At 37.7% G+C, this 12,447-nt stretch overlaps 1 protein-coding gene across 2 annotated transcripts in view; it reads left to right on the plus strand.

The window, feature by feature from the left end:
- Positions 1-2,847: 2,847 nt before the first annotated feature.
- RAB28 (RAB28, member RAS oncogene family) overlaps positions 2,848-12,447 on the plus strand; it is a 751,991-nt gene continuing 742,391 nt past the window's right edge. For both annotated transcript variants that reach the window (XM_053704135.1, XM_053704136.1), the window contains exon 1: positions 2,848-3,038. In XM_053704135.1, coding sequence (XP_053560110.1) covers positions 2,964-3,038 — 75 coding nt within the window. In that variant the 5' untranslated portion in view covers positions 2,848-2,963. The remainder of the gene's footprint in view (positions 3,039-12,447) is intronic.

Below are 12,447 nucleotides of genomic sequence, written 5' to 3' on the forward strand. Positions count from 1 at the left end.
AGCAGATTAGGGGTTAATACATATAATGTAGGTGGCGGCGGTGTCCGGAGCAGATTAGGGGTTAATAATTATAATGTAGGTGTCGGCGATGTTGGGGGTGGCAGATTAGGGGTTAATAATTATAATGTAGGTGTCGGTGATGTTGGGGGCAGCAGATTAGTGGTTCATACATATAATGTAGGTGGCGGCGGTGGCTGGAGCGGCAGATTAGGGGTTACATTTTTTATTATAGTGTTTACGATGTGGGAGGGCCTTGGTTTAGGGGTTAATAGGTAGTTTATGGGTGTAAGTGTACTTTTTAGCACTTTAGTTATGAGTTTTATGTTACGGCGTTGTACCATAAAACTCATAACTACTGACTTTTAAATGTGTTAGGACTCTTGACAGGGTAGGGTGTACCGCTCGATTTTTGGCCTCCCAGGACAGACTCGTAATATCAGCGCTATGGAAGTCCCATAGAAAAAATACATTACAATGTTTACGTAAGTCGTTTTGCGGTAAGGCCAAAGAAGTGTGCGGTAACCTATACCTGCAAGAATCATAATAGCAGCGGGTGTAAAAAAGCAGCGTTAGGGTAAAAAAGCAGCGTTAAGAGGTCCTAACGCACAACTCGTAATCTAGCCGAATATTAATGGTTACAATAAATAATACATTACATTTATCTTCACTTTAGATATTTTTCTTCTTTACATCAAGGTAACCACTTTATTTTTAATTAAACCACAATATGAATCTTACATACAAATGTCTTATTTCAATATAAAGTAATAACAGGAATTGTATGGGCTTTTTTTGGCAAAACTGTACCTGCTACTACTATTAATTACAAATAACATAGACGATTCAAACAGTACATTTGGCAAACTAAATAAATACATTGTCAGAATTTTTAACCAACCTTTACAGTCAGGCACCAATTATTAAACATTTAGTGGTATGGAGAGCAACCAAGAAAATTATATCTTAGTCAAAAAAGATGATCTTTCTGGACTCATTCTGAAGTAATCGATTACTCCAAACTAGTTATCAGAAGTCATCCTGAAGTATGCCCACAGGCTGAAATATTTAAATGAGATGACTCTAGAGTCGTTCACTGACTGTCCATATTTGTGAAGTAATCAGTAAGGTTATCTTCTAATTATTCTGAAGTCATCACTTCAATTACCTGATGACTTTACAAGCCTGATGATGTGCAAATGACATCTAAAGTAGTTCGATAACCATCAATTGACTCCAGGATGGTCTCTAAAGTAATCATGTTTGTCTTCTGTATATGTATATATACATCCTAAACAAACCCACCAGAAACTACCAGTGGAGTGTGCAAATGGGAAGCAGCACTCTCTGGTCTTGTAACACAAACGTTTAATGTGACATTTTGGGGTTGTAAGTCCCTTCCTCAGATGTCTGAGTAAGGGGCTTACAACCCCAAAATGTCACATTAAACTTTTGTGTTACAAGACCAGAGAGTGCCACTTCCCATTTGTACACTCCTGTGGTGGTGTATGGTGGGTTTGTTTTGGATACATTTAGTGAAGAGCTGATGTATATATATATATATATATATATATATATATATATATATATATATATACATAAAATCCTTTTAATGGACGCACTAGTAGGCTTTATAAAAAGTGCCATATATATATTGTAAAAAGTGTTCTCTCTCTCTATATATATATAATATGTATATGGTTTACACTTTACACTCTTAATTAATAAAGCATCCACCGGTGGTTATTAAACAGTCACTAATATAAATATAATATACCACACTCACTGGATTTCTTCTCAGGTGAAAAACATATATTTTCCCCAAAAGTTATGTTTTGGGGACTTCACCAAACCTAGGTAGATAGCATACACATGCCATTGTTTCCAAATGCATAAAAGTATTCTTGCAAAACTTGTATCATATAGAGCTGCAGATACGTGCACGCTCCAGAGCCTACCTACCTAACTTTCAGCAAATTATACCAAGAGAATTAAGTCAATTTGCAACTAGAAATAAATTGGGATTTTTAAAAAAAATATATTCTAATTTTACAGTCTGAATCACAACAGAAAACAATATTGGGTGCGTGTCCCTTTAAATTGCTATATATGCATTTGCCAAGTTGCTTGGTCTTTCAACTAAGGATTTTGCCAACAGATGGCCTTTTCACAAATTCCTTTTCTCAATTATATTACAGTGCATAGGCCTCTAATAGCATTGCAATAGAAAAGATAAAAATGCTAATTGCTTTTTGTTGCCATTTTTTTAAACAAAGATTGTTTTGAGTTAACCCTTCCATTGTATATGTATTAGCACCAAAGTGCTGGTGTGTATTAATAATTTACTAATCGAGAGCTGTCATCTAATGGGGGATACTCAGCAATAGCGATGCACAATTTATCCAGCTTTGTGTAATCTAGTCGGGCACTCAGATTGCAACATACACTTACTGACAAATTATTCATTACATATAAAACTAGCAAAATATGCATCGCAACCCTCGCCTCATTATCATACCCATCTCCTCAAGCCTCCCTTGTCCCTACTACACTACACCAACCCGCGGTCACAGCAGCCCACTTTCCTACTCTGATCTCACTACCTTAGTTACCTAGAGGCGTCACCACCGGGAACAGACCATTTCATTCATAGGATCCGTTACTATAAGGAGCAGCTTTATAATATAAAACATATGAACATTTATTTTCTGATGTTGTGTGGGTATTTAAGATGATGTTGTTTTCCATTTCGTTTGTAGGTTATGATAACAGCCGCGTATTAACACGACACAGGGTCTGCCACCCCCCTGCAAGTCGCAGTGGTAGATGCTCTGTCTGTAACCAGTGACAGGCAGCGAAACGAACATGGCGTCTGGTTGCTTAGCGCTGCGAATGTAAATCCGGTCTGGTAATCTGGGACATATACCGCACTTGTCCGTCGCAGATTGTCCGTGGGCAAACGAGAAATGTCTGACTCGGAGGAAGACAGCCAGGACCGGCAGCTCAAAATAGTTATCCTGGGTGATGGAGCTTGTGGAAAGGTCAGTGTCACTAAACACTGTCATATACACAGTGTCTCTTGCTGTCACCTATACATAGTAACGGTTGGGGGCTGCCTTTCTACTACTCCCCTCCGTTTATCCCCCAAGTTCTTGTCCCATGTCACTCTGTCCCACTTAGAATATTTAGTTCCTTCCAAACAAGGGTCACTAAACTGTTCATCTAATGTTACTTTGGACCTGAATTATATTCAGGAGACTGTAAGAAACCAATCCACAGTTGGTAATATGACCTCTAAGTGCAGACCAGACTTATGTTTAACTTTTAGCAACCCTACAAATTCCACAGATGTGAATAATGGGATGTCCAGACTAAACATCAGTCCACAAGCTGTAGCAGGTTTTCAGTCCCCACACATGGAATTCTTACACATCCAGCATGATTCAAAAAGAATGCACACACATAAGTATCCATATAGGTAAAGCCAAATGCACATTTTGATGCTTATTGGGGGAACAATGCAATATAGATGTGTTATGTACACCATAGAAAACTTGGTGAAAGCCATGTAAAAGCCAGTGTATTGGATGTGTGTGAAAATAAATATATTCAATAGAAAATTATACTTCCCTTATAAAAGGTTGCAGCCAGATTTAGCTCTCCCAGGACTGCATAGAATTGATTCAGCATGTCAAATGTGCTTCTCTCTCTGGGTCACAATTCTGAATTTGAAGGGTTGATCTCAAATAAACTAAAACACCACAATAGTATAACGTCAGCAACAAGTGAGACACTAAAAGGAAAGCACTCATACCAGAAATACAAATCAAGGGATGTACTAAAAGGAATGGCAAGGGTGAATCACAAAATGGAATGCCCACAGACTTTAATGGAATGTAAAGTTGAAAGGGACATGAAACCCAACATTTTTATTTTTCATGATTTAAATAGAGTATATGATTTTAAACAACTTTCCAATTTACTTATTTTATCCAATTTTCTTAGTATTATTTTTTGAAAGAGCAGTTTTGCCCTACTGGGTGCTATCTGGACATCTGGTGAACCAATGAAATGCATTTTTGTGCCACCAACCAACAGCTAGCTCCCAGTAATGCATTGCTGCTCCTGAGCCTACCTATATATGTTTTTCAGCTAAGGATGCCAAAAAGAATGAAGCAATTTCGATAATGGAACCAAATTGGAAAGTTGTTTAAAAATCACATGTTCTGTATGAACCATGAAATTAACAAGTTGTTTCATGTCCCTTTTAAAGTACTATAGCAACAAAATTATGAGATATATCAAGTAGATATTTACCAGATATGTTCTACAAAAACGGTAGAATATTCTGAACATGATATTACTTGGGATTATAGCTGCTTTCTATGGAATGACAAGGGTGAATGACAAAATGGAATGCCCATAGACTTTATTGGGATGTAAAGTTAAAACTTCTATAGCAACAAAACTATGAGACATATTAAATAGATATTTACCAGACATGTTCCCAAAATACAGTAGCATATTCTGAAAGTGAGATGATGTGGGATTATAGCTGCTTTGTATGGAATGACAAGGGTGAATGACAAAATGGAATGCCCATAGACTTTACTGGGATGTAAAGTTAAAACTTCCATAGCAACAAAACTATGAGACATATCAAATCGATATTTCCCAGACATGTTCCCAAAATACAGTAGCCTATTCTGAAAGTGAGATGATGTGGGATTATAGCTGCTTTGTATGGAATGGCAAAATGGAATGCCCATAAACTTTAGTGGCATGTAAAGTTTACATTGCTATAGCAACAAAACTATGAGACATATCAAGTAGATATTTACCAGATATGTTCCCCATGTACAGTAGCATATTCTTAAAATTAGATTATGTGGGATTATATATTTTTATCATGGAATGACAAGGGTGAATGACAAAATGGAGTGCCCATAGACTTTAATGGGATGTACATTTAAATGTTTTAGTAACCAAAACTATGAGACATATCAAGTAGATATTTACCGGATATGTTCCCCATGTACACTATCATATTTTAAAAGTGAGATTATGTGGGATTATAGCTACTTTCTATGGAATGACAGAATGGAATGTCTTTAATGGGATGTACAGTTAGGAGTACTATATCAACAAAATGATGAGATATATCAATTAGATATTTACCAGATATGTCCCTAAATACAGTAGCATATTCTGAATATGAGATTACTGGGGATTATAGCTGCTTTCTATGGACTGACAAGGATGAGTGACAAAATGGAACGCCCATAGACTTTAATGGGATGTAAAGTTTAAAGTGCTATAGCTACAAAACTATGAGACAAATAGATATTTACCAGATGTGTTCCCTAAATACAGTAGCATATTCTGAAAGTGAGATTATGTGGGATTATACCTTCTTTCCATGGAATGACAAGGGTTAATGACACAATTAAATGCCCATATACTTTAATGGGATGTAAAGTTAAAACTGCTATAGCAACAAAGCCATAAGACATATCCAATAGATATTTACCAGATCTGTTACTCAACTACAATAGCATATTCTGAAAGTGAGATTATGTGGGATTTTACCTTGTTACCATGGAATTACAAGGGTGAATGACAACATGGAATGCCCATAGACTTTAATGCAGAAGAGCCAGAAAGAATATGTAGGAGCCAGACAAACTTTTAGGAGCCAGACTGTGGTATCTATATATAGATATATGGAGAATAACCCTAAATGTTAGGTGCCGGGGGTAACGTTCTAGGAGCCAGTGGTTCCCAGGCTCCTGGGTTTGTCGAACCCTGCTTTAGTGGGTTGTAAAGTTCAAAGTGCTATAGCAACAAAACTATAAAACATATCAAATAGATATTTACCAGATGTATTCCCTAAATACAGTAGCATGATCTGAATATTAGATTACAAGGGATTATAGCTGATTTCTATGGAATGACATGTGTGATTGACAAAATTGAAAGATCATAGACTTTAATGGGGTGTAAAGTTAAAACTGCTATAGCAACAAAACTATGAGACATGTCAAATAGACGTTTACCACATATGTTCCCCAAGTACAGCTGATGAGCTGTTGTTCGTTCCTGGTAGAGCGCTTCTCTCTTTGTATGCATATTAATATGAACCTGGGGAAGTCTCCCTATGGGTGATGAGGGGAAACCAGACGTGGACTCCTTGTCCAGTGTGCTTAGAGGAATGTGGCTGCACCTCACTGACGAGGCCCATAGGAGGCCGAAACGATCGTCTGGGGTTGTCATGTTCCTTGTTCAGAGGAGAATTGCCTGGTATTTCGGGGCTGGACTGACCTTGATTGGCGGGATCAGACTGATATACTTCAGGAAAGTTTTCCTTTGTGAAAAGCACACTGGTCTAAAAGAGGCTGCTTCTGGGTGGTAAATCGCCATAGAACTAGCTGATGAGCTGTTGTTCGTTCCTGGTAGAGCGCTTCTCTCTTTGTATGCATATTAATATGACCCTGGGGAAGTCTCCCTATGGGTGATGGGGGAAACCAGACGTGGACTCCTTGTCCAGTGTGCTTAGAGGAATGTGGCTGCACCTCACTGACGAGGCCCATAGGAGGCCGAAACGATCGTCTGGGGTTGTCATGTTCCTTGTTCAGAGGAAAATTGCCTGGTATTTCGGGGCTGGACTGACCTTGATTGGCGGGATCAGACTGATATACTTCAGGAAAGTTTTCCTTTGTGAAAAGCACACTGGTCTAAAAGAGGCTGCTTTCGGGTGGTAAATCGCCATAGAACTAGCTGATGAGCTGTTGTTCGTTCCTGGTAGAGCGCTTCTCTCTTTGTATGCATATTAATATGACCCCAAGTACAGTAGCATATTCTGAAAGTGAGATTACTTGGGATCATTGCTTCTTTCTATGGAATGACAAGGATTAATGACAAAATGAAATGCCCATATACTTTAAAGTTAAAAGTACTTTAGCAACAAAGCCATAAAACATATCCAATAGATATTTACCAGATATGTTAATATCACTTTCAGAATATTCTATCGTACTTAAAGGGACATGAAACCCAAAATTTTTCTTTCATGATTCATATATGAATACAATTTGAAACAACTTTCCAATTTACTTTTGTTATTTAATTTTCTTCCTTCTCTTTTTATCATTTGCTGAAAGGTTTATCTAGGCAAGTTCATGAGCAGCAGAGAAACTAGGTTCTAGCTGTTGATTGGTGGTGCATATATATATTAAATGTGATTGTCTCACCCATGTTAGAAACTAGTAGTGCATTGCTGCTCCTTCAACAAATGATACCAAGAGAATGAAAAAGATTAGTTAATAGAAGTAAATTAGAAAGTTGTTTAAAATTGTATTCTCTGTCTGAATCGTGAAAGAAAAAATTTGGGTTTCATGTACCTTTAAGTAACATATCTGGCAAATATCTATTGGACACAGATATCTATCTATCTATCACTATAACACAGATATTTACTATATACATTCTTCAAGTACAGTATCAGATTCAGAATGTGAGATTAAGTGAAATTATAGCTGCTTTCTATGGAATGACAAGGGTGAATTGCAAATGTGAAGTAATGTTAAAAGTGCTATAGATATTTATTAGATATGTACCCCAAGTACAGTAGCAGATTCTGAAATTGATATTACACGGAATTATAGTTGATTTCTATGGAATGACAAGGGTAAATGTCAAAATTAAATGCCCATAGACTTTAGTATGATGTACAGTTAAGTATTATAGTAACCAATGTATGAAACATATCATAAAGATTTTTACAAAATGTGTTCCCCAAGTACCGTAGCAGATTCTGAAAGTTAGATTACTTGAGAGTCTTGCTGCTTTCTGTGGAATTATAATAGTGGATGACAAAATTGAAAAATCTGACTTTAAAGGGATATAAAGTTAAAAGTGATATAGCACAAAAACTGTGAGACATATCACATAGATATGTACCAGATATATTCCCCAAGTACAGTAGCAGGTTCAAAAAGTGAGATTACATGGGGTTATAGTAGGGATAGACCAATATATCGGAGCGGACGATTTTTAGGGCCGATATTTGGAATTTCTGAAATATCGTTATCAGCCAGAAACGTACCGATATGGAGCAAATCAAATCATTTAGCTCTGTGTACTTCAGGGAAACTATGTAGTTTTAAGTGACATAAATCATCACACAAATCATCTATAGCACATATAAGATGGACATAGCATCTAATAATAAATAGCACTGATAAAAGAGTCCAAGCCCAGGTGTTCCTGGGAGCTCAGTTACCAACTACGATACCACCAATGGCAGGCCTGTAGATGGACTTGTATAAACAAACATATGTTATTTGTGAAATGGAAAATGTGATCTTTAAGTGTCACTTAAAGTGAAGGTAAACTTTTGTGAATGAAAGCCCGTTTTTTAATAATACTATTAAAAACAGGGGCACTTTCGTTCATCAAAGTTTACAAAGCAGCCGTTATGATTAAAAACTTACCTTTTTTTTTTCACAGCCAGAGCAGCTTCCCCCTCCTGGAAATCCTGTCTTCACACGTCAGCAATGACTAATCCGGCTTCCTCCAATCACAGCTTTCCCCCCGGGGTAGTCATTGCCTGAGGCCATGCTGTGATTGGAGGAAGCCGGATTAGTCATTGCTGATGTGTAAAGAGAAGATTTCCAGGAAGGGGAAGCTGCTCTGGCTGTGAAAAGAAAAAAAGGTAATTTTTTTTTTTTTTTTTTAAATGAATCAAAACAGCTGCTTTGTAAACTTTGATGAATGAAAGTGCCCCTGTTTTTAATAGTATTTTTAAAAAATGGGCTTTCATTCATCAAAGTTTACCTTCACTTTAAAGCTACATAGTTTCCCTGCAGTACACAGAGAAAAAGTACTTTTGCTTTGCTCATAGGGGACAGCAATACATAAAATCAATCTTCTTGCTAATTGCTGTCACAAATAGAACATTATTTGTTGCATTCTGATCCTTTTTACACATTTACAAAACATTTCACTAAAGCTGCTATATTTGACGATTTTTTAATTTAAATATTTTATTTTCCCCTAAAATGTTAGTTCAGGCACATCAATTAAATAAATAAAAATAGAGAAGTGCTCAACCTGGGAACGAACAATAGCATAATAGCTTGTTTTATGGCTAGTTACCACCCAAGAAGCAGCCTCTTTTTTTTTTTTTTTTTTTTTTTTGTGAAAAAGCTTTATTGAAATAACTTCAAACATTTACAAGCAGAGAATAAAACACTCACAACATAAGTCTGATGACAATCATCGAAATCCCCGTGTTTCAGTTTAAACAAAATAATACAATAAGAAATGGACTAGAAAGGCCATCAAACAACAATTATCAATATTGGTTACATAGAGAATTGTCAATATGAATTTTGCAAGTGTTTAGCAGGACATAAAGAAAAAGAAGCATAGACAAACGAAGGAAAGGAAGAGGAAAGAAAAAGAAGAGAAGAGGCAAAAGTTTGCTGAGGGATATTAAAATTAAAGTATGGGCTTACCCCTATCAAGGGTGTTAGGTTATCTTGCGTCCTCCTGGTAATTAGCTGTGGGGTCTGGATTCCCATAGGAAGAGAATCTCGCAATAGAAATCCAATTGGTTAATGGAGAAGTAATGAAACCTCTCTAGTCGTATATTTAGCGAAACCTGAGCAAGCCACTCGTCAGTCGTAGGAGTAATCTCCTGTTTCCATCTCTGAGGAATGACTTGCTTAGCACTATTCAATGCAATGTGTAGAAGCCTAGTGTGGGCCTTAGATTGCATTTTGGGAATATCATGGAAGAGTAAAACTACTGGATCTAGAGGAATGTCGCGTCCTAGGAGTTTGCTAATTTCCTTAGTTATGGAGCACCAAAACGGCTGAATACTAGGACATGACCACCAAATATGGTACATGGAACCCTCTTGGTTGCACTTCCTCCAGCATCTGTTAGATGTCAGGGGAAAGATGTATTGTAGGCGTTGCGGGGTCAAATACCATCTCATTAAGAGTTTATAATTGACTTCCAGCAGGGAGGCGGAGTGAGAAGATTTGGCTATGTTGTGGAAAATTTTATTCCATTCCTCTACTGATACTTGCCCCGCAAGGTCTTTTTGCCATTTTTGTGTGTAAGAAGGAAGGTGGTCTGTTGGAGGTGAGTTCAGAATAGCATACAAAAGAGATATAGTATGGGCTGGTTGGTGAGGTGCACTACAGAGATGTTCAAATCTAGTGCTAGTACGCACCAGATCCTGTTTGTTTTTATGAGTGTTGATAAAATGTGTCAGCTGATTATATCTTAGCCAGGTAGCGAAGAAGTCGTTCTCCAAGTTTTGCATTTGTGTCATTGGGATTATTTTTGTTGCCTCCGTCAACAGATAGACCGGGAGAAGTCCATGGATGTCTAGTTTTAAATTTTTGGAGGAGAATTCCCCACCAAGAAGTCAGGATTGGAGAGTGATGGTGTGAGAGGGGATGGGATACTAGAGAACGAGGTGTTTTTCTGTATCTGTCTAGACCATACCTGAAAAGTTTCTTTTATAATGGGATAGTTTTGGATTTTAGAAGGTCGGTGTTCAGGGGGAAGCCAACAATAGCTCCCTAGCTGGGGTATCCTCGTTAAGTCGTGTTCCAGGGAGACCCAGGCTTTAGATGAAGTTGCCGACTGGTAACACCAATCAACAATCCTCTGAAGGATAGTGGCATCTTTGTAATTCTGGAGATTTGGTACACCTAGCCCTCCCCTAGTTGGATGCAGATATAGTGTTGTTTTAGATATCCTTGGTGGTCTTTTATGCCATATGTAAGAGTTAGTGATGGACTGTAGTGTAGGGAGGAAGTGATTAGGAAGTGGGATAGGGACTGTTTGGAAGATATATAAAAGTTTAGGTAACAAATTCATTTTTACCACATTAATCCTTCCTATCCAAGTAATTGATTTAGGGAGCCAAGATACAATAAATGAGTTGAATTTGTGTATAAATCTTTCATAGTTATATTTGAACAGGTCATGTAGGTTAGGTGAAAAATGTACGCCTAATTACTTTAACGTTTTGGTTTGAATCTGATATGGATAATCAACTTCCAATCGTTTACATTCTGCCGGAGACATTTCCATTGGAAGTAATTCCGATTTGGAAGAGTTTATTGCGTAGTTTGAGGCTCTCCCGTATTGGGCCAAAATTAGGCGAGCTGCAGGGAGGGATTTAGTCGGGTTGGTAAGGGAAAGCAGTAAGTCGTCCGCAAACAATGTAGATTTGTATTGTGTCTGGTTAATCTGCAGACCACTCACCTCTTAGCTGCCCCTAAGCTTGATTGCCAAAATTTCCATAGAGAGTACAAATAATAAGGGGGAAAGAGGGCACCCCTGTCTCGTCCCATTCTTAATATGAAATGAGCCGGGCAGGATACCATTCACTTTAACTTTGGCTGTTGGGCCCACATAAAGTGCAAAGATTTTGGAGATAAATTCCTCTGGGATACCGAATTTCTGGAGGGTGAGTTTTGAAAAGGTCCAATCCAACCTGTCAAAGGCCTTTTCAGCATCTGTTGACAGGAGGATTGAAGGGGTTTATGTAAAGAAACAAATTGCATAAGTTGCAGCACATGCGTGGTGTTGTCCCTGGCCTCTCGACCAGGTACAAAGCCTGCCTGATCCACATGAATCAGCAAAGGGAGGACTGCATTGAGTCTATTTGCCAAAACTTTGGCGTAAATTTTAAAATCAACATTCAGGAGGGAGATAGGTCGGATGTGAGCTGGCTGGTCTGGGGATTTGCCTGGTTTGGGCAGTACTGTTATAAAAGCCTCCAACATGTTCGAGGACATCGGCTCATTTTGGTCTATAGACTGGAACAGGGTAAGGAGGTGGGGAATTAAAATGTGTTTGAAGGTTTTGAAATATAAGCCTGTATACCCATCTGGTCCTGGGCTTTTCCCTGGCTTCAGAGTTTTTATTGCTTTTTCTATTTCTGAGGCATCTATTGGTTTTTGGAGGAATTCTACCATATCTGTTTGTAAGACTGGGGTTGAAAGCTGTTGTAGATATGAGGAGCATATGTGTTCATGTTCCAAAGTTTTCCTGTTGGGAAATAAATTATAGAGCTTTGCATAATATAGTCTAAACAATTCTGCTATAGAGGTTGAATCCTCTATCTTTTTTGATTTGCGTCATTTAGTAAATGATGTACATAAGAAGAGTTTTGCTTTTGTCTGAGTGCCCTCGCTAACATTCTACCTGGTTTATTTCCTTCTGTAAAATTTTTTTGTTTAAGATAAAATGCTTGTTCTTGTGATTTAATATATAGCATGTTGTTTATCTCAGTTCTGAGTTTTAATAGTTTCCTCAGAGTCTCTTCGTTTGAGGGATCAAGCTTGTGTTCATGTTCCACTTCTAAGAGAGTAGCTGCGAGTTGTGTGTATTTTTCCCTATATTGATTAGTTTTATTCTCTT

The sequence above is a fragment of the Bombina bombina genome, chromosome 2, assembly GCF_027579735.1.
Source record: "Bombina bombina isolate aBomBom1 chromosome 2, aBomBom1.pri, whole genome shotgun sequence".
NCBI classification, from domain to species: domain Eukaryota; kingdom Metazoa; phylum Chordata; class Amphibia; order Anura; family Bombinatoridae; genus Bombina; species Bombina bombina.